At 37.1% G+C, this 22,974-nt stretch overlaps 2 protein-coding genes across 5 annotated transcripts in view; one reads left to right on the forward strand and one right to left on the reverse strand.

Moving 5' to 3' along the window:
• Positions 1-8,994, forward strand: part of TFG (TRK-fused gene) — a 56,626-nt gene extending 47,632 nt beyond the window's left edge. The window contains exons 5-8 of one of the 4 annotated variants that reach the window (XM_006868615.1): positions 1,820-1,960; positions 4,937-5,035; positions 7,122-7,162; positions 8,185-8,567. In XM_006868615.1, coding sequence (XP_006868677.1) covers positions 1,820-1,960; positions 4,937-5,035; positions 7,122-7,156 — 275 coding nt within the window. In that variant the 3' untranslated portion in view covers positions 7,157-7,162; positions 8,185-8,567. Of the gene's footprint in view, positions 1-1,819; positions 1,961-4,936; positions 5,036-7,121; positions 7,163-8,184 lie in introns of all 4 variants that reach the window. The other 3 variants (XM_006868616.1, XM_006868613.1, XM_006868614.1) reach the window with 3 other exon arrangements.
• A 1,313-nt stretch (positions 8,995-10,307) lies between these two features.
• ABI3BP (ABI family, member 3 (NESH) binding protein) overlaps positions 10,308-22,974 on the reverse strand; it is a 317,931-nt gene continuing 305,264 nt past the window's right edge. The window contains exons 31-35 of the mRNA XM_006868650.1: positions 17,966-18,045; positions 14,649-14,678; positions 13,739-13,900; positions 12,025-12,147; positions 10,308-10,423 (exon numbers count right to left, since the gene is read on the reverse strand). Of these exons, the coding sequence (XP_006868712.1) occupies positions 10,308-10,423; positions 12,025-12,147; positions 13,739-13,900; positions 14,649-14,678; positions 17,966-18,045 (511 nt within the window). The remainder of the gene's footprint in view (positions 10,424-12,024; positions 12,148-13,738; positions 13,901-14,648; positions 14,679-17,965; positions 18,046-22,974) is intronic.

Here is a 22,974-nt window from a genome sequence, read left to right on the forward strand (position 1 = left end):
TTGGTTCCAACCCATAGCAATCCTATATAGGGTTTCTGAGGAGCAGCTGGTGGATCTGAACCGCCAACTTTGTGATTCAAACTGACCTTGCAGTGCAGTGCATTGTCCTGCAGCACCACACCACAACTCCACTGATTTCGACTCATAACGATTCTGTATAGGGTTTCCATGGATTGGCTCTGAATAAGGGAAAACGATTGAGGCTTGCTAAAAAATGTAAATTAAAAGTTGGCAGTGACAATAATAAAGGTAAAGTGCTTTGTAGGTCAGAGGTAGAGAAATAGTTACGGACCAAGAAAACGTTCCAGAAATGTGGGGTCACAACTGGTATTAAAGGACTTCAGTTCTGTTTACGTATGAAAATGGGTTTAGGAGTAAAGGGAGTAGGGAGAAGGTCAGATTAACTGAGAAGAGCAATTGTAAGAAATACTTGAACCCTTGAGCCAAACAAACTAGGTGTTGAATTTGATTTATGGATGGTAGAGACTCACTGAATGAAGTATATTTTTGGTTAATGTGTAAAATAAGTTGCATGGGGACAGGAGAATATTAGCCTTATAGAAATGAGATTTAACTTTGGCCAGAGACAAGTTACGACTCTGGAACATAGTCCTTAGAGACTAGAGCAAATGTAAAGATAAGTGATCTGTTGTTGTTAGTTGCTATTGAGTTGATTACAACTCATGGTGATCCCCATGTGTACAGAGTAGATTTTCAAGGTGGTGGCTTTACAGAAGCTGCTTGGCAGGCCTGTCTGAGGTGCTTCTAGGTGGGTTCAAACTACCAACCTTTCTTTCGTCTATTTGTCAAGGGCTTCACTATTTGCGCCACCCAGGGACTCCTTAAATTTGTTGTTAGGTGACATCGAGTCAATTCCAAATCATAGTGACCTTAAATATAACGGAACGAAACACTATCCGGTCCTGGTCCTGTGTCATTACGATCGTTAAGCTTGAGCTCATTGCTGCTGCCATTGTGTCAGTCCATCTCGTTGGGGTCTTCCTCTTTTTTACCGACCCTCCATTTCACCAGACATCATGTCCTCCAGGCACTGGTCCCTCCTGATAATATGTCTGAAGTATGAGAGATGAAGTTTGGCCATCCTGGCTTCTAAGGAGCATCTGGCTAGAATTTTTTCAACATACATAAGTTTGTTCTTCTGTCAATCTGTGATACTTTTAATATTCTTCTCCAACACCATAACTCAAATACGTAAATTCTTCTGTGGTCTTTCTTATTCAGTGTTCAATTTTTGCATGCGTACGAAGCTGTTGAAAATACCATGGCTTGGGTCAGGTGCATGTTGGTCCTCAAATTGATATCTTGCTCTTTAATACTTTAAAGAGGTTTTGTGCCTAATGCAATATGTCATTTGATATCTTGACTACTGTTTCCATGAGTGCTGATAGTATATCCAAGCAAAATGACGTATTTGACAACTTCAATCTTTTCTCCATTTATTATTATTTTTGGTCCACTGGTGAGGATTTTTATGTAATATAAAAAGCTGCATTTTTGGTGATAATACTTGTTTTGTGGTACTTTTGGAGTCCTTGTGCAGCACTATGGGATAATACAATGGACTGAAAGATTGGCTTGAACCACAGGTTGACAGTTTCAACCCACCAGGTGCTCCTCGGAAACCCTGCATAGGGTTACTATGAGTTGGAACCTACTTGACAGCATTTAAAAACAACAAACAACAATAATAGTACTTTTAATTTTAGTTTCTGCCTTTGAAACAAATCCATTAATTGAGCTTGTTTATAAAGAGAAGACATTGTATTAGTTACTGAATTGACTTTTCATGACTGTCTAGGACCACCCAGTGCTCCCACAGAAGACCGTTCAGGAACACCTGACAGCATTGCTTCCTCTTCCTCAGCAGCTCCCCCACCTGGAGTTCAGTCACAGCAGCCCCCATATACAGGAGCGCAGACACAAGCAGGTCAGATTGAAGGTAAAATAGAGCTTAGAGCACATGTGCAGTGGTCTCTCCTGCAGTGTATTTGGGAGTGGTAAACAGTTTACATATACACTCGCACTTTGAATAGAGCTAAGAAAATTTTGATGTTCTGACATGGTATGTTTTGGGGTTAAAAAATAAGTAGAATATGTTGGTATGCTTCCAATTATTGAGAGGAGAAAAACTTGAAAAGTGTTTCTATTAATATAAAATATGGGGGGATTAGGAAAAATTCATACCACTCAGTAGTGACTCATGGGGAGAAGAGTGGAATTGGGAAGCGTGACCTCACACCTTTATTTTGCATATGCGTGGGCGTTATTTTATCTTACTCTTTTACCCCCACCCCAAATGGCTGTGTATTATTGTTTTGTAATTTAAAAAATACTTTTCAAAAAGAGAAGCTTTTGGGAAGTTTATCTACATAGGTAAAACTAGTAATAAAATAGAGTTTGGAGATTTCTTGACTGCTGTTTCCATCAGTGCTGATAGTGTATCCAAGCAAAACGAAGTCTGACAACTTCAGTCTTTTCTCCCTTTATTGTTATAGTATTTATTAGTCCAGTGGTGAGGATTTTTAGTTGATATAAAAAGCTGCATTTTTGGTGATATACTTATCCTATAGTACTTTTGGAGTTATCAGTAAAACATTTCTTTTGTAGAATAAGCATTGTATTTTAAGTCAACCTTCTTTTTCTCTGAGTAATATAACCTTGGATGAAGTCTCTGGGTTTTCATTTTCTCTGGCTATAAAATGTGAAAATTAGAACCACCCGTTGGTTTTAAAAAAACACACACAAAAAAAACCTTCAGTCCTGAATGAAATGTAAGTTGAAAGCTCAGTATTTCAAACAGGCAAAAGGGTAATTGTTGTGGTCAGAGGGTAGTGAGGGCCCCATGCACAGGAAAGTAGGCAGTGAAAGTGCCTCATTTTAACCCGGGGAGCTCTGTAGAGTACAGCTGACGAATACTTACTGATCTCTCTGTATTAAGACATTATTCCTATGAATTGTCTGTGTCTTAGGACCTTTAAATGTAAATTATACATTTCACTTTAAACAAACACCAGGTGGTGCTCTAGCTATATGTATAAAGGAGCCAGTATGATATATTCTCAGCACTAGATGCAAGTTCAGGTTATTAACCATTTTAAAAATCGTAGTCTAAAATGAGCTGATCACTTTTGGAATACTAGCCTATCATCTTGTGATAGTAATTTTAGAGTTGTCTCATTGGATGAGTATTAGTCAGTAGGAACTAACACATGACTTTTTGTTGATGAGTAAATGGTTTAGGAAGAAGTGTTTGGTGTTTCAGCATCTTTTCAATCAACTTTTAGTCACATAGTTTTCTTTGTACTGAGATACAACTCCTAAGATAGAACAAACTTAATTGAAGCAGATATGGACTGAAATAGATAGGTAAAATGAGAATTTAATTTCTATATCAGGTTAGCTAACTACTGTTTGTAGAGTATCAGTTGGAAGGGTGGTCTTCTTACATGCTTGCTGTTCACTTGTAAAAGAATAGAATTTAATTTCACTAGTAATAATCTCAGTATTTTTCTATCTCAAAGGTTTGTTTTATTTGAAAAATCCATTTACAGAAAAGTAAAATTTTAAATATGATCACACAGTGAAATTGTCCAGCTATCTGTTCCCCAGTAACCAAGTATCCATGTCTAGAGGCATAAAATTAACATTGTTTGATATGCATTTAATTCCATGTTTTGCTAAAACTTTTAGTGTATAGTTAATATGTGACATCAGTCAATAGATTAGTATAGTTGAGGTGAAAATTCAGATCTCTGCTTTTCAAAAGAAATAATGTAAACTTCAAATAATTAAAAATTTTCTATTAGATATATTTATTAAAATAAATGACATTAATTTTAATATTTAATCCAGTCTAGCAATATGAAACCATTATTTTAAAAGTATTAAATGATTAATACTTTTCCTCTTTAATATTTGAAATCTGGTCTGTGTCACTTGATTTGAAACACTTTAAAACACAACCACCTACAAATCACATTTCAGACTAGCCAACTAATGACTATTGTGTTGGCATTTTTGCTAGGTTCTGTTGTGCCAATTTCAGCTCACACTTCATCCTTCACTAACATCACTGTAAAGAAGTAGAAATGAACCAATAAATATTCCTTGGTTGAAAGTCACAGACCATGATAATATCTAAAACATTTCTCTGCAGGAACTTTGATCAGCTGACCCCAAATCAGACTCCAATTTCTAAGAACATCGCCTGTGTTAAGCAGGTCTGCAGTTATTTAAACATGCAATTGTTGTTAAGTGCTGTCATGTTGGTCCCGACCCATAGTGACCCTGTATAGGGTTTTCAAGGAGCAGCTGGTGAGTTTGAACTGCCGACCTTGTGGTTCAAACTAACTTTACAGTACAGCACATTAGCCCACAGTGCCACACCACAACTCTAAACATGCAGTAAGGAATCATTTCAGCTTTATCAGATTCCACATGCTTGCTTAGGATACTCAGAAGACAGATAAGTTTTTTGAGCTCTGAAATGAAAGGGTACTATGTAATTCTTTCCTACTGAAGGGTCCATTCACATGGTAACTGGTAACACAGGTTCAGTTGATGAAAGTAATAAATCTGGAGCTTTGAGAAAGATTTAGAAGCTATTAATAGTATTTGTCTTTTGTCTCAGATTTTGGATTTTGCACCTGATTTTTAGTGAACATAGAATTATTCTCAGTGCTTGTTTGTTGACATTTAGGTTTGAAAACGTTATTTCTTCTGGAGTTTATGAAATGGTAGTCACTTCATTGCCATTTGGGGTTCTCTGCAGAGCAGCCTCACTATATTGATGAGGGAAATCGTTCTCATAATAGTGTTATGCAGTGTGTGTGTGTGTGTGTTTGGATGAGGAGAAAATGTAACCATTTCTCTCTGCTAAGTTAAGCCTGCCCTTTTCCAATTCTATTTTTTTTAGGTCAGATGTACCAACAATACCAGCAGCAGGCCGGTTACGGTGCTCAGCAGCCTCAGGCTCCGCCTCAGCCTCCACAACAGTATGGTGTTCAGTATTCAGGTGAGCAGGTATTGAAAAGGACTTGATTTTTGAGTCGTTTGTACTTATTAAACTTCTTCTTAGTTCTTTAACTTTTAGTACTTAAATTATTGTTGTTAAGTGCAGTCAAATCAGTTCCAACATATAGTGACTCTGTGTAGGGTTTCCTAGGAATAACTGGTGAGTTTGAACTTTCGACCTTGCTGATAAACTGACCATGTGGTCCAGTGCATTATCCTGCAGCACCACATTATAATGGTGATGGTTATGTGCCGTGGAGTTGGTTCCGACTCATAGTGACCCTGTACAGGGTTTCTGAGGCTGTAAATCTTTATGGGAGCTGAACTGCTGATGTTGCAATTCGCAGGCTGATTTGTAACTACTATGCTACCAGAGCTCTTTACACTATAATAGTAGATATTAAATTTTCATTTATTGAGGGAAATAACTTGTTTTTTGTAAGTCAATAATTCAATTTCTCCAGTGGACAAAACCTAGTAGGGGATCCTATATAACTTGTAGCATAAAAATGTTTAATACAAAGCTGTCTTTCACTAACTTGATCAACTTTTAAGTGACTTAAGAACCACAAAAAATGCAAGGTTTTTTTCCCATTATGTGTGGGACACAGAACTCTTTTCACACATAGTAATGTACTCTTAGTGTCTGCAGAAATAGGAACGGTTTCCTCATACAGTGATCTCAATAACTTATTAAAAAGTACTAAATTAAGATACTTAAGATTTCTGGTGTCTCAAAAGTATGTAGAAAACCATAAAATTAAAAATGTCTAAAACATAATTTAGGCAACATAAGAACATTAAACTTAGTTTTTTTCCCTCCATTTTCAGAAGTAGGCTTTCTTTCTTTCTTTTTTTTTTTTTTTAACCATCTAGCTGCTAAAGAGTATCCATCTTTAAATGTGACAAATTTCTTTAATATAGCTTTGGTTAAAATTAAGTAATTTTTACATTCCTGTAGCAGTGAGAGTTTGTGTGGGACTCTTGTTTTATTGGTTCAAACCTACCAGCCGCTCCTCAGAAACCCAAAATGGGTTGCTATGAGTCAGAACCAGCTCCACGTCACTTAACTTGTTTTATAGCCAAAGATTTGAATATCAAAATTTCAGCTTCTAGTTGTATGTTTAATCTTATCTGTAGTGCTAATTACTTACTTTGTAGAAAAGACTCATCATTTGACTGTCAGATTTTATTTCATTTGGTCCGGAATAGGGCTCAGGCTTTGACAGTTACAAATATATATGCAGGTTATTCTCATGAGCAGCCAGGGTCTGAGACCAATAATTGGATACCACAGCCATTCAGTTTACTTCCTCGACAGCACTTAACAATATCATGCTGTATACTTCAACCTAGACCAGGGGTTAGCAGGCATGCTCTGTAAAGGACTAGTAAATTATTTTAGATTTTGTGGACCATAGGACCCCCTGTTCTAAAGATGGGAGGGAGACTATACGGGTAAGGATTGCTTCATTGTGATCAAGACTAGGAGCCTACTAATAAATGGCATCTTTGGGGTACTTTCCTCTTCTGAGCAATAATAAAGGGTCTGGCTGCTTAAAGACTCATTTAAAAACCTAGTTTATATTTCAATTGCCAGTTTAAAAAAGGCAGCATTAAAAAAAAATTCCATCTTAAATTGAAGAGACATCTACAGTTTTATATAAGGGATAGGAAAAATTGTATGGCACTTAAGATTTTGGTTTATTGAAAATTAAGTTTGTTCTTGATTTTAGGAAGGGTCTTAACACTGAGTAAATTTTAGTCTTTTCCAAATTATTATCTTTATTTCTGATCTCCCCATGTCACTTTAACTTGAATTTATTGACTATGGAGATAGTCAACTAAATACTCTGCTTGGAGACTGTAAGTGGTGGTATGACATTGGACCATCTCTGACACTGTGTAACCTACTCCAGTTTTGTTGATGGATTATGTCAAAATTTTTTCTTTCATGAGTAAATTTTGAACCCAAGTTCAAGGTGAGTTCAGAATATACTCAAATTCATTCAATCCTTTTATTTTTAAATGCAGGGTTGTACATATTTTAATAATTTTCTTATGTATCTGGTGTTTAATGCTGACAGGATTCCAGTCAATGGAGAGGTTTCATTGCAAGTAGCTGCAGGTGTGTTTCATGGTAGAGATAAAAGTTTTCAGTGAAGCTGACTTAAAAAAAAATTACATCATAATAGTAAATGAATTTGGATGTTGATTTTGTGGGGGCAATATGGTATGTTTTTTTGTATGTGTTATGCTGTTACTATTGCGTCAACATTTGCTGAGTTACACAGATACCAAATCTGATTTTGAAAATGGATGCTGAGAGTTAATTCTTAAGTGACTTAATCTTGGAGTAAGAATAAACTTTAAAACACTTCATATGTATGATAGTATGATAAGATGTATTTGTTTCATTTGAAAATTATTCATTCTCTGCAATGTATTTTTATTTGGGACTTAATATTAAGTAGGTCTTCCCTCCAACCAGGTTAAGGACTACTTTAACTTTTAAATACCGTGGAATCAGTTCAGACTCATGGTGACCCTGCTCAGGGTTGCCGAGGCTGTAAATTTTTATGGGAGCAGAATGCCTCATCTTTCACCTGTGGAAGAGCTGGTAGTTTCAAACTGTTGATCTTGAGGTTAGCAGCTCAATTCGTAACCACTGTGCTACCAGAGCTCCTTTTAGTTTACCTGTTATTGTTGTTGTTGTCAAGTGCCATCGAGTTGATTCTGACCCATAGCAACCCTTTGAACCACCAACCTTGCAGTTCAAACGGCTTTGCTGTCTGGGGCATTAACCCACAGTGCCACACCAGGACTCCCTAGAGAATGCTAAAAAGATCTTTTGAGCATTATTCTGTACTAGGAATTATGCTAGGACAGGATTTTTGCTTTTACAGATTATATAGTCTCGAAGCAGTTGTAATGAAGAAATGTCTAGTCATTTCAGTGTGAGAATAGTAAGTAGGTTTAAAAAATTGCCTCTTGGTCTTGAAATAATAAATGATTAAATCTACCACTGGTTAAATATTTGTGGAAAAGTTTGTTAAACTTAATCAGTTTTGGTCCGTAACAGTAAGACACATTCTCTGGAAAACTTGCAGCTAAAGGATAAAGACATATGTTATTTATTTGCCTTTACAGCAAACTATAGTCAGCAGACTGGGCCCCAGCAACCTCAGCAATACCAGGGATATGGACAACAACCAACTTCGCAGGCACCAACTCCTGCATTTTCTGGTCAGCCTCAACAAATGCCTGCTCAACCAACACAGCAGTACCAGGCGAGCAGTTATCCTCCACAAACTTACACTACCCAAACATCTCAGCCTGCTAATTATACTGTGGCCCCTGCCTCACAACCTGGAATGGCTCCCAGCCAGCCAGGGGCCTATCAACCAAGACCAGGTTTCACTCCACCTCCTGGCAGTACCATGATCCCTCCTCCAAGTGGGCCTAACCCTTATGCACGTAACCGTCCTCCCTTTGGTCAGGGCTATACCCAACCCGGACCTGGCTATCGATAAAGAGCCTCAGCTGCACTGATGAATGTAGCTCTTTGCCTCCTGAAAGACTCCAATACTATTTTAATTTGTATTGAAGTTCAGAAATTTAAATTTAAAAAGCAGAGCCTTTTTTTATGATATCATTGTTGCTGTTAATTAAAAGTATAATTTGCTGGAACACAAACTACCAAAATGAAAAATTTTTTCCTCCCCTGCTTTAAAATGTAGCAGCTTCCTTAGTCATTTTTATTTTGGAACACTACTCTTAAATCTGTGTAAAGTGATTGACTTTCTAGCTTACCTTGTCCAGAGGATATGATAGGCTTAGCCATCTGACAGCTTTTTATTATTAACATGATGTACTAAAATAGATCCATTTGAGAAGCCAACTAGTTATTATGTATAAAATGTAACATTGATAGGCCAATAAAGATGATTGAATCTATTAGTGGTCTTGTAATTTAATTATTACATGATAAAATCAAGGAACAAATATATTTTTCAGAAATCCTTTTTGGTGATTGGCCTTAAAGTGAAGTATAAACGTTTTCTGTTGAGAGAAAAACAGCATTTTCCCACCTGAGTAGCTTTTATAGGAAGATTGATTAATGTAGGCTGTAGACATATAGACACAAGGGAGTTTGGGTAGGTCCTGAAAAACTTTGATTTTTCTTCTTACCTTCTTATACTGATGAACCAGTCAGATCAAGTATTCAGTCTTAAAAAAAATTCTGTGCATAATTTGATTGCTTGAAAAAAAGTATAGGGTAGTGATAAAAATGAAGCAAATTGAAAACTAAGCACAGGAAAGATCCTTTTATCTCCCTCCCCAGATGAAGGAAGACCACTTTTTAACAAAAAATGAGTTCGATTTTTATTACAGCTTATGTTAAAACAGAATTACAAAAACATACCTTATGCATTCATTCATAGAGATCTTATATATAAATATATACCAAATTGTAAAATGGTAGGGAGCTCATAATGCATTATCATTTTGTTGTCAGACTTCCCACTCAGTCTCTGCATACACCTTGATTAGATCAGATTAAAAACATGAAGAAAATGGCTTAAAGGTACATGGTTTGGCAAAAAAAGTACACTTAAGACATTATAACACATAGCTGGGTAGAGAAGAGAACAAAACGTATCTTGAAACTGAATATATTAGATTCTCGAAATGAAATTTACTGATTGAAAATTATTTCAGTAATTTGCAGACATTTAAAGACATACATATTCATATGGATTTACTTAATTAAGCTCTTCAGAAAAGCAGTTCAGCTGTAACTAAAACTTGAATTTTAAACAAACATGAATATTAGGTCTTTTTCCTCCTAGATATGCTGAAGATTATGTGAGCCAATAAGTTAAACTTAGTAGAGATTTATTGAAGTTACTCACCAGTAGAAAGAATATATGTAATAAAAGTAAATATCTTTCCAAAATGTATATTAAAGTTTTTGATGTTAATTTTGTCATAAAAGTATCTGAAAACATTACAACAGTATGATAAATATACAAACGATCTCTTAAAATACCATGACTAGGGAGCCAGCTTCCCCAACAATGTTAATTCTGTTAATATCTTGTTTTGTTTTAATGATAAATATTCTTAGTCTTTTCTAATAAACATCTATTGCTATTAATTTGTAAACTTTCATACATAGTAAACAAAACAGCTTTAAATGAATGTGATAAATATCATAGCATCTTTTTGTGTGTGTGTGCCATGATAAAATGAAAGGCACTTTGCACCATTTACCATTTCCCAGGAATTGTCGTCCCACATTCGTACCACTGGACATAATTGATTTGGGTGTGACCACCTATTTCTCCAAACTGGACAGGTTCCTGGCGAACTGCTCTGAAGTAGCCTAAGGAAGGGAAATAATTTCATATTAGTATTTTCTACATTATAATTTTTGCCCTTGCTGTTTATAGACTGAAGTGTGTCACTGAATGACAGAAGGTGACTGGATGAAGCAATATATTTAAGAAAGCAGCAACAGAGCCTTTCCCGAAGCAGTAACGACTGGCTAGCATTGAGCATCTGGAGAAGGTTGACATTTATTTACCAAGTTAGAATGGGACAGCTGGTAGTTTCTGAGAGACAAAGAGGGCATCTTGTTACCTTTTTTTTAAAACTGTCTTTGGCCACACAATATAGCTCTCTACATCTTATCTGAAAGGGTTTTTTCTGCACAAAAAAGGCTAGTGGTGTCTATGAAGAACTGACGTGAGTATTGGTGCTTACTAGAATAAGCAATACAAAAGGAAGATAATTCCATGATGGTTAAAACTCATAAGTACTAATTAATCTTAGCAAAATCTTTTTCAGTACACTGTGTGATTAAAAATTTCACTGGGAAATGTTGCAGAAATAAAATACACAATATTTTTTTTATATCCTAGCTCATGAGTCAACTTTTAACTGTTCATTAATGGCTTCACAAATCTTTTAGGTTGATACTTCTAAGGGCAAGTGTGCAAAAAATACAAACTAATCAGAATTCAATGTATCGAATCATTACAAAGAATGGCTTGGTGATTCCTGAGTAATACGTTGTTAAGTGCTGTCCAGTTGTTTCCGACCCATAGTGACCCCCATAGGGTTTCCAAGGAGCGACTGGTAAGCTTGAACCACCGACCTTGTGGTTCAAACGACTTTGCAGTCCAGTGCAGTAACCCACAGTGCTTTATCAGGAGTAATATGAAGGGGTTTAAAATTTGTGGAAAAATTGCGTTATCCATTTTCCATGAATTTTTTGAAGCTACACTGTATGCAGCTTAGTGCTAATGTGTCTCTATTTGTTCTAATTATTTTAACATAAAATTGGGAGTGCGGTGGCTCTATGCGGCAAGCACCAGACTGTGAACTACAAGGTTCATGGTTAGAGGTGAGACTTTCTGCTCCTGGAAAGATTTAAAGCCTCAGAAACTCTATACAGGGTCCCTATGAGTCGGAACCGACTTGACAGTACATAATAACAATATAAAATTATGTATAAGGCAAATAAAAGTTTTTCCCCCTCTATGATAGTAAACCTACTCACTGCCATTGAGTCAATTTTGACTCATAGTGACCCTGCCTAGGGTTTCCAAGACTAAATCTTTTTTGAGAGCAGCCTCATCTTTTTCCCATGGAACTGATACGCCACTTTAAAATAATGCGGGTGATGCTCAGTACAACAAAACATAAAGGTAATACCTTAATGCTGTAAGTTTGAGAAACACTGCTCATTTATAGTTTTGGTAATTCAGCTTGTTTTGAAGTACACTTCATTTTTGCATGTGTCTTGTCTTTACCTTTGGGCCTAACTAAGGACTGGGAGGAAAGTTGAAAAAACATTCAAGTCTTAATGTTTTTTAGTCAGAGAATTGGAGTAGTATGATGAAACTTTTTAAATGGATTGTTTTTCTGACTGGACTAAACTTAATCTGCCAAATATTCTTACAAGAGGATCAGAAAACATACCTTCTTTGGCAGGTAACTGGTCTGAAGTGAGTTGCTGTCCTGTGCGTCCATCTAAAAATGAATCCACAAACTGGCAGTGATCTTCTCCGTGACCTCTAAGGTCACCTATGTTATAAAATTTTCCTGAAAATTCAGAAATAGGGTAACAGTGTTACTTACTTTGATATGTGACAATTCTGAAATAAATCATTTCAAATAATCTGTGTTTCCTGCCCTTACACCCTTACCACTTGTCTTGAATGTTCTAATTCAAGTCACCAGTGTCCCTTGCCTGAATTAATAGTTTCCAAACTGCTCCCCTAGCTTTAACTCTCGTCTCCCTTCCCTCTTCCAGAGCTTTAGAATGCCAGTCAGATAATGATGTTCCCCTCCATAAATCTCACCAGCAGTTTCCCATTTAATCACAGTTCAAAGTCCATAACCATGTTATTAAAACCTCACAAGATTTCACACCTGTCTTGAGTGCCAATCCCAGCATTTTCATGCTCTTTACTAAAACTCCCTTAAGCTTCAGCCACTCCTGGAGGAAGAGGTGTGTTCTGCTTCAGCTTTTGATTTTTCTCTTCCCTCTTTCTAACGGATTATCCCTAGATCTTTACAAAGTTGGTTTCTTCTAATAATTTTCTTCTTAGCACAAGTTTTGCCCTTCCAGAGGGATCTTCCCTTACCCATTCTTAGCTAAAGGAAATGCCAATCCCTGCTCAGCCATTTCTCTCTCACCCTTTAAAAAAGTTTTTTCTCAAAGCACTTATGAGGACATTTTATTTATTTACATACTTGTCTGTCCCCACTAGATTGTAAGCTGTATGAAAGCAGGAATGTGTCTTTTTGTTGCTTTGTCTCTAGCAACCAGAACAGTGTCTGCCACAAAATAGGGCCTCAATAAATATATGTTGGATGACTGAACAAAACAAATGTCTACCTTCCTATGTTGGGCCCAGCCTTGTTTACCTACTAACACCTTTTACTGATAAATCACAGACGAGAAAAAGTACAATTCTTGGGGATCTGGAGCAAAGGTTTAGTTTTCTGGTCCAGTGTATATAATAATCATTATCTTGTCTCTGACAGATCTAAAAATTTGAAGTTGTCATATTCCATCCATGAGTATTGTTAAGAAACATTTTATTATCAACAAGCTTTCTATCCTTGAATGGCTATAACAAAATTGAGCTTGAATGTGCTAGTACCTGTTCATTCTATTTTCCCATGGTGATACTTTCCTTATTAAACTTCAAATGTTACATGCTGTCAGGTCACTTCTGACACATTGCAACTCTGTATAGGGTCTCTGAGGAGCAGCTGGTGGGTTTGAACCACCAACCTTGTGGTTAGCAGCTCAGTGCTTATCCTACAGTACTACATGAGGACTCGTATGTTGTTTGTTGTTAAGTGCCATCGAGTCGGTTCCAACCCATAGCGACCCTATATAGGGTTTCCAAGGAGCCACTGGTGAGCTTGAATCTCCGATCTTGCAGTTCCAGTGGCTTTGCAGTCTGGGGCATTAACCCACAGCACCACACCAGGACGCCACATGAGGACTCGTATAGCATGTCTCAATCCTTATTTTCTAAACTGGTAAGTATTCCAATAACGTAATCAAGAGGAAACTTTATATTTACAATCAGACCTTGATGCCTGGAGTTCTCCCTAGGAAAAGCCAACTTAGAGTACTACAAAACATTCCCAAAATAGTCTTGGCAGCTCTGCTTACCTGTGAGGGAGTCACTCAGATAAATCTTGTACCTGAGAGAGTTGCATAGCTGCACCCCTACAAACTTCTTATACCACGTTCTTTTGACATACTGCTTGCCCTTACATTCTGAATATGAATCTGAATTGAAGGGTCTTTCAGTCCAGATGGCATCTCTTCCTGCTGCATAAAGAAAACATGGCTTGAGTTGAGTATCTGACTTGGATACTGAAGAGCTTCCCCTGAAAGTTTTTAAATAAAAATGCAATTTGCAGAGTTCCTGTCAATTTATGGGTTCCTGATTTTTTTCTATTGCTAAATATTGGATGCAAAAAATTAAGTTTTAATTAAGTATAACCCCAATTATATATTTGTCAACAGTGAGATCTTAAGAGCCATTATGTAGTTGTGTAATAGTCTTTGCAGTGCAACATATAAACAACACTTTTTAAAGCAAATTAATTTTTTTAAAGCATAGTCTAAAAGCTAAATAGTTGCTTTAAGGTGACTTGTTCTATAAAGTGTGAATGAAAATTACCTATTGCTTTAATTATTAAACAATATTTGAGCTGCCCTGGTACCTTCATGAAGGTAGATGCCCAAAAATCCAACTTGTACCCAAAACATGTTTCAGGTTGTGGTGTAGTAAACAACTGTGCCTTGAACATTTTGGACCCTAATAAACTCCATAACTGAATATGATGTCATTTAGAGTTTTATGTGACCTTGTAGTGAACTACTACTGAACCCAGCTGAATTGAGTTGTGGGAGGACAGGTTGCTACCACATTTTTTGCACAGGTAAATATTCACACCTGATTGATATTTTTAAGATGATGAACAGGAAAATCCTGACTATAAAGTTCTCCTATTCCTGTTTTGTTAGTTTAGAAAAATAATGTAGTTGTGTTCCCATCTTACAAGGTACTTACCAGAAATTGGCTCGCTCACTTTAGGGTCCGCTGAGGAGAAATTGGAAACAGTGGAATGTTATTAGGTGGTAACGTCAAGTATTCCAATACCACAGGTGAAGAGCATAAGTACTTACAGATGCTAAGAAATACTCATTGAAAAATGACATTGTGTGTGACTGAAGACGAAAATATAGAATGCTTTGTTTTGTTTTGTATTATCATTCTCTTATCAAACACTTTCCAGTTCACCAAGGACTCAGCTGTTTCTGGGGCATGTGATTTGAGTAGTCACAAGTCTGTCACTGTTTCAGCCTTCACTTCAGTTTCAAAACCCTTCTCTTTTAGTTTCAACAGAAATAACTGATAAACTCACCATGATTGGTGTAAGAATTATGCAAATAATGCTTTGTGTACAGATGCATCTCATTAAGGAATTGGTACTTGGAAGGTCAAATTACAAAAACAACAACTATCAAATGAGTTTCCTTTGGGGATGTGCTTAGGTTCAGTTTGCCTAATATTTTGTAGGCATACTGAGAAAGTACCCATTCGATAATCTGAGTATAGATAAGGCTTTTTTCCCCCCTTTTAAACTGATAAGTTTTTTTCCTGATATCTACATAAATGAGGAAAGTCCTAAGTGGTGCTTCCTTAAGAGTACCTTCAGTTTGCCTTTTCCGTGGATAGTTGTAGAAGTTAAGAACTAAGTACACACATTGTTTAGCTGGGTTTCCAATAAGTTCCCTATATAAAAAATTGCCCACTGACCCATTACAAATTTGTTGGGAATTACTGTTGATGTTAAGTACCGTGGAGTCGGTTCCGACTCATCGTGAACCCTGCACAGGGTTTCCGAGGCTGTAAATCTGTACGGGAGTAGAAAGCCTCATCTTTCTCCCGCAGAACAGCTGGGAGTAGATGTAGCATTATTAAAAAAAAAAAAAAAAACAGGAAAGAAAGAAAAGGCCAAAATGAAAGTAAGAGATTCTGAAACTTACTCTCCAGCATAGAGATGCTTAAATGAATGGAAGAAATGAGGATGGAAAAGAGCTGAATAGAAAATTACAAAGGACAGCTTGAGAAGACAAGTATTATAATGAAAATTTTAAACTCCTGGAGTTAGAAAGCAAAACGGGAAGAACACACTCAGTATTTCTCAAGCTGAACTGAAGAAAAAATTCATGCCTCAACTTGAAATATTGAAGAATTCTAAGGAGTTCTGGTAGTGTAGTGGTTACGAATTGGGCTGCTAATCTCACGATCAGCAGTTCGAAACTACCAGTGGTTCCGTGGGAGAAAGATGAAGCTTTCTGCTCCCATAAAGATGTACTGCCTCGGAAAACCTGTGCAGGGTCGCCATAAGATGGAACCGACTCCACAGCACACAGCAACAACAATGAGCTCTGGTAGAGTCCTGGTGTGGCACTGTGGGCTAATGTGCCAGACTGCAAAGTCTTGAACTTCAAGGTCGGTGGTTCAAGCTCACCAGCTGCTCCTTGGAAACCCTATACAGGGTCGCTATGGGTCGGAATTGACTTGATGGCACTTAACAACAACAACAACGGAGCTCTGGTAGCATAGTAGTTATGAGTTGGGCTGCTGACCTCAAGGTCAGCAGTTTGAAACTACCAGCTGTTCTGTGGGAGAAAGATAAGGCTTTGTGCTCCCATAAAGATTTACAGCCTCAGAAACCCTGTACACGGTTGCTATGGGTTGGAACCAACTCCACTCTTCACCATCAAAATATTAAATGATACAGAAAGCATTGGCAGGAATACAGAATCACTATACCAAAAAGAAATGGTCAATGTTCAACCATTTCAAGAAGAAGCATTTGACAAGAACTGATGATACTGAAAGATATTAAAGCTGCACTGAAGTCACTGGTGAAAAACAGGCTCCAAGAATTAACAGAATACAAATGGAAAATTCTGATCCAACTGAGGAAGCATTAGGAACACTAACTCATCTATGCCAAGAAATTTGAACCAACTGATTAGAAGAGATCCATATTTGTGCCTATTCCAAAGAGAGGTGACCCAATGGAATGCTGAAAACATCAAACAATATAAAATTCACATAAAATTTTGCTGAAGATAATTAAAAAACAATTGCAAAAGGACATCGATAGGGAACTTCCAGAAACTCAAGCCAGATTCAGATGAAATGGAATGAGGGATACCACTGCTGACATTAGATGGATCTTGACTGAACACAGATAATGCTAAAAAGATCTTTACTTGTGCTTTTATGAGTATGCAAAGGCTTTTGACTGTATGGATCATAACAAGCTATGGATTACATTGTAAAAAATGGATATCCCAGAACACTTAATTGTGCTCATGAGGAACTTCTACATAAAACAAGAGGCAGTCATTTGAACAGAACAAGGGGAAAGGTTTAAAATCAGGGAAGGCATGGACCAAGGTTGTATTCTACCGTACTTATTCATTCTGTATACTGAGCAGATAACCCAAGAAACTGAATTATATGAAGAAGAACGTGACATTAGGATTAGAGGAAGACTCATTAAAAACCTGCAATATGCTTTGTTTGCTTAAAAAAAAAAAAAAAAAACCTTGTTGCTCAAAATGAGGATTTAAAATACTACTGAAGATCAAAGACCACAATGTTCAGTGTGGGTTGCACCTCAATGTAAAGAAAGCAAACATCATTATATAACATCACGCTAAATGGAGAAAAGACTGAAGTTGTCAAAGATTCACTTTGTTTGAATCCACTATCAACACTCAGTGAAGAGCAGTCAAGAAATTAAATAATGTATTTTGCTCTAGGCAGATCACTAGACAAATCTGCACAAGACCACTTTAAAGTGTTGAAGAGCAAAGATGTAAGTTTGAGGACTAAGGTAGTCAGTCAGGTATTACTGACTTGGGCCATGTTATTTTCAATAGCTTCATATGCTTGTGAAAGTTGAACAATAAGTAAGGAAGACCATAGAAAATTTGAAGCATTTGAGTTAATAGTATTGGAAAATAATATTAAAAGTACCATGGACTGCCAGAAGAACAACAAATCTTTGTTGGAAGAAGTATAAAAGCCAGGAAGATGGCCAGACTTTGTCTCTCATACTTTGAACTTGTTATCAGGACAGACCATACCCTAGATAAGGACATCCTGCTTGATAAAGTAGAGAGTCAGCAAAAAGTAGACCTCCAACGTGATGGATTGACACAGTGGCAGCAGCAATGGTCTCAAGGGTAACAATTGTGAGGCTGGCACAGGACCAGGCAGTGTTTTATTCTGTTGTGTAAAGGGTCTTTTATGAGTCAGACAGGACAACACCTAACAACAACAACTTTTGATGTGCTTACCTGATTCGGTACTGAATGATACAGTGTTGCTGGTTGGACCTTCACCAAGTGGATTTTTGGGTTTCACTTCAAATTGATAGCTGTTTGGGGAGAAAATAAAAACAATTATAACATATTCTTGAGAGCTAGCAAGTATATACTGACATCCCTCCTGACTATTTTTCAATCATAGTGTCAATAAATGATAACATGTTCTAGAAGCAGCTTTAGGAAACAAAACATGTTTTCTTAATTTTCTTTTCAAACCAGCTTGTCTAATGTGTTATATAAGAAATGGCTTAAATTTGAAAAGATAGCTGTCTTTTAAAAACTCCAAGTTAGCAGAAATAATTAGGCAGTTTGGTAATAGACATATAGACAAAAGGCATGGGGAGGAAGGAGCAAAGAAATGGACAGATTCCTGTTTTATTCCCTATGATACTAACCTTGGGCACAACTGTGGATTTAGGTAATGCTTCTCATTCGCTGGGTTACATGGGGCAGGGCTACTTAGGTTAGAATCATGTGATGGATGTGGTGGGAATGTTTGTTTAAAATGTAGATTTCTTGCCCCACTCTAGCTGTTGAATCCATTTGAGAGGTCTATGTAGGAATCCAACAAGTTCCCTAGGACCCGCTGATATTTGAGAACTAAGCTATAGGAGCCCTGGAGTCTTGGAATGGCTTTGTAGAATAATCACTGCACTACTAACCATAAGGTCAGTGATTCAAACCCACCAGCTGCTCCTCAGAAACCCTATACAGGGTCACTATGAGTTAGAATCGACTTGATGGCACTTAACATCAATAGGAACCCTGGTATAGTAGTGGGTTAAGAGTTTGGCTGTGAACCGCCAGGTCAGCAGTTAGAATCTACATGTTGCTCTGCAGGGAGAATGGTGAGGCTTTCTGTTTCTATAAAAATGTATAGCCTCGGAAGCCCTGTACAGGGTTGCTATGAGTCGGAACCAACTCCACGACACACAACCACTACCACCAAACCAAACAATGGGTACACATGAAGATATTTCTTTGAAGGACTTCCTAACTGTATCTTTAGGAAGTAGAGTTTTACATAGCTCACAGGAAGCCATGATGTCTTCAGAACATGGTGGGACAGAGAATGTTACATCTTGAAGAAAATGGGCATAAGATTGAAGTTCTTTCTATAAATTAAATTTCATGTAGGCCAGACTCTTAACCCTTTATTTTTGTTTTGTTTTTTAAAGCAAGCTCAGATTCCTTAGTCATGAATACATTTTATTGTAGCCTTAAAAAGTATGCATTAATAAATTTCGTTAGAGCATTGGACAAATTTTATTTGTAACATGCTTAAGCAAAGCAAATCCTTAAAAAACAAAACAAAAAAAACCCCAGAATAATGATTTGACCTTTGCCTGAAAGTAGAAAGCAAAACCCCAACCTGAATCAACTGATAGTTATTTGTGAGTCCCAATTTTACACACAACTTTCAGACTAGAAATAATTCCCATCTTTGAGCAGTTTCTTATTAAAAAGCAATACAGAACACAAGAGACTGAAAGATATAAGTGTGCGAAAGAAAGAAAAACAAAAGAAGAATGACTGTTCTCCATAATTTGATACAGAGGGCACTAAATGAGCAGTGAAAAAAAAACCAGGCTCAAGGAATAAGTGTCTTGATTACTAAGGCATCACATTAAAACATGGCCAGAGTTTAGTACAAGGTAACAGATGCTAGCATTGTAACCATGGCAATCAGGTACTACAGCATTCATTCTACATATAGAAACTTAATACACATAAACTCCATTAGGTCTAATTTTCAGTTGAGAACCTGAATGTAGGTCTTAACCTTGTACTATTCCTGTCTTGCTTTTCGAAGCACCAAAGTTCATGTGAAATGGGGACTTAAATTTACCCATTCTACCTCAGAGCCTTAAGGATCTCTGGTAGCATAATAAGTTACAAGTTGGGCTACAAACCACAAGGTCAGAAGTTCGAATCTACCAGCCACACTGTAGGAGAAAGATAAGGCTTTCTGTTCCCATAAAGATTTATAGCCTCAAAACCCCATTCAAGGTCCCTATGAGTCAGAACTGACACTACCACCTCAGTGCTTTAGTAGGAAAATACAAATTCTATAATTTATAAAACTAAATATTTGAGAGAAGGTGTCATAAAAATATGTGGATACAAAAATACCTACGCTACTAATTTAAATAAATCATACACATGTGGGGTATTTTGGTATGGAATATTTTCCAGAGATTAAAGTCTTGCTGAGAGGCCTTAGGAGAAAACATTGTGTACTGGGGAGGGGTGGGGGTAAACTATGATGAACTGAAAATGGAAAAAGAAATTTTCAGGCATCTGGACTTTGATTCACTGGGCTAGTGCCAAAAGGCCTATGCTTTGGCTAGGATTGCTGAAATCATCTCAACGTCTTTGTATTTCATGGTTATTTATACTTTAGCTCCTTTTGCAGCATGGCCACATATATTCATGAGCTACTTTTTCTGTTTTTATTTTCTTTTTGCCATTATTTTATGATACTTGACAAATTTTGAAGAAATTATATGGTGCCACAGGATAAGCACTTGATCTCAAGGTTGCTTTGAACCTCAAAGTCAATGGTTCAAACCCACCAGCTGCTCCTTGGAAACCCTATCCAGAGTAGCTATGAATCGAAAGAGACTCAACGGCACTTAACAAAAAACAAATATTGAATTCATAGCAATGGAAATTAAAGGCATATTTTTAGTCAATTAAACCCTAAATACAAAAACTACTTGTGGTAGTAAAACCTTTCTCAGAAAACACATTCTTGTAAAACACGACAGGTCTAAGAGTATGGGCTCACAGGTGGAGACCTGGTGGCCCAGCAGTGTGGCAAGACCTGAGACTCTTGGGCCCAGAGTCAGTGACATAGCCACAGAGGACTAGAGTAGAGAGTGAAGTGTCCAGCTGATAAGAAGAGAGGGCATATGCACAAGAACACCTACACTTGCAGATAATACCCACTTGACCTGGCTTCAATGGCTGGATGATCAGAATTCAACTAGAAGAAGAAAGAAGAGGAAAAAAAGAATAATCTGATACAATTTGATGAACTTGACCCTACACCTATGGATGCAGTAGTGCAAAAGAGGGAACAAATCTTTACAACAAAGATCATTCCCACCCCCTCGATATACAGGGTAGACAGGGATGGGCCACTTGGACATTGGCTACCCAAAATGGGGGGCTACAAAGACAGGAAGTGACTTGCTTACAAGCTTTCAAGAGGGAGCCTAGATCCAGAGGGCGTGGAGGAAGGTAGAATCTCTGCTGAGTAGTATCCAATCTGTGTGGGTGGGGCTGATAAAAATGAGATGGGGATGGCTCTTATGTGGCACAATAGTGAATAATTGTTATTAGGACTGACTGTGAGGGTTGGAAATGTAAAGGTAGACATTTGTAGCAAAACGAGGGGAGTAGTTGACTTTGCATTCCAGGAGCAGAGGTCCCTGGGACCCATCACAGGAGAAGAGCGGAATGCGGAACCCTATTCAGAGAAGCAGTAACACCAGAGATGGAGGCAGAGATGATGATGTGGAGAGATGGAGTGGCTGGGGACTCTAGACCCAGAGAGGGAGAGGGGCTGTGTGCTGACGACCAAGAGGTATACCATTTGGTTGGTTGATAATGTATGGAGGGGATTGTAATCATGGCAATGAAACGATATACGATAGGATGAATGTAAAGCTAATGTTCTCCCATGTAAACTATCACATAATTCACAATAAAACATAAAAAAAAAAAAAAGAGTATGGGCTCAGAAAAAATATTGATCATACTTATGAAATAAGCATAGGGATGTTATTAAATTTTTCCAAAGAACAAAAAAATTCCTTGAAATAGAAGATATTGCATAAATTAAAATTTAATTACAATGCTTAGGAGATAAGCTTGAAAATTTACAAACATTAAAACAAAAAGCCGGAGAGAAAAGAAAACTGGATGATTATCTAGGGAATACAATACCCACTTCAAAGAAATTCTGGAAGAGACATACAGGGGAAAAGGAGTGTAGAAAACTATCCTAGAAAACTTTCAGATTGAAAAGGGCCTACTCTGTGCCCAGCAAAATGAAAAAAATAAAATAGAAAACGCTTATTATAGCACATGATTTTCAAAATTTCAGAGTAATGAGGATCCTAAAAGCTTCTGAGAAGAAAATAAGAGGTCCCATTCAAAGGTTCTAGAATCAGACAGTTGGCTTCATCAATAATACTGTTGTTGTTGCTAATAAGTGCCTTTGTGTTGGTTCTGACTTACAGCTACCCTGTATAGGGTTTCTGAGAAGCAGCTGGTGGGTTTGAACTGCCAGTCTTGTCACTTAAACTGACCTTGTTCAGTACATTATCCTGCAGTGCTACAGTGCCTTCAAAATTCTGAGAAATTACTTTTATCACAAAATTTCATGTCTAGCAAATCAATTGCTTTAGTATCAGAGTAGAACAAGGATGTTTTCAGACATGCCATGGCTCAGACTCATCAGTGGTATCATTTAATAACCGATCCTCAAGATATATGTCTCAAAAAAATGACATAAAATGAGGGTATAAACAAAGAAGGAAGAACTATCAGATGCAGGAACCAAGGTATCTATCTAATACATGGGAGGGGCAAATGATGAAGGTGAGGAGATACAATATTTCATAATTTTGAAAACCTACTAGACACGTGGATTTAATTTAGTAGCAGAAATTATTGAAAATCCTCTAGGAAACAGATTTTAGGAATAGAGGGACAGCTTTCATAGTAGTATTTGATATTGAAAACCATGCATATTTATTTATGATTAAAAATTAATTTAAAAAACCTTTCATAAGACATATCAAAATGAATATCTGAATGGAGAACAATCTAGGTAAAAACCACATCCAGCCTCTGGACCCCATAGAGGACAAGCCAGGTAATTAACACTCCTTGTAGAAAGCCATGCCTGAGTCTGACTGGGTAGGTCATGTATTCCAGTCAGGAAGCTTGGAATCACAGCTGCACTC

This window comes from Chrysochloris asiatica, unplaced genomic scaffold (assembly GCF_000296735.1).
Source record: "Chrysochloris asiatica unplaced genomic scaffold, ChrAsi1.0 scaffold00120, whole genome shotgun sequence".
NCBI classification, from domain to species: domain Eukaryota; kingdom Metazoa; phylum Chordata; class Mammalia; order Afrosoricida; family Chrysochloridae; genus Chrysochloris; species Chrysochloris asiatica.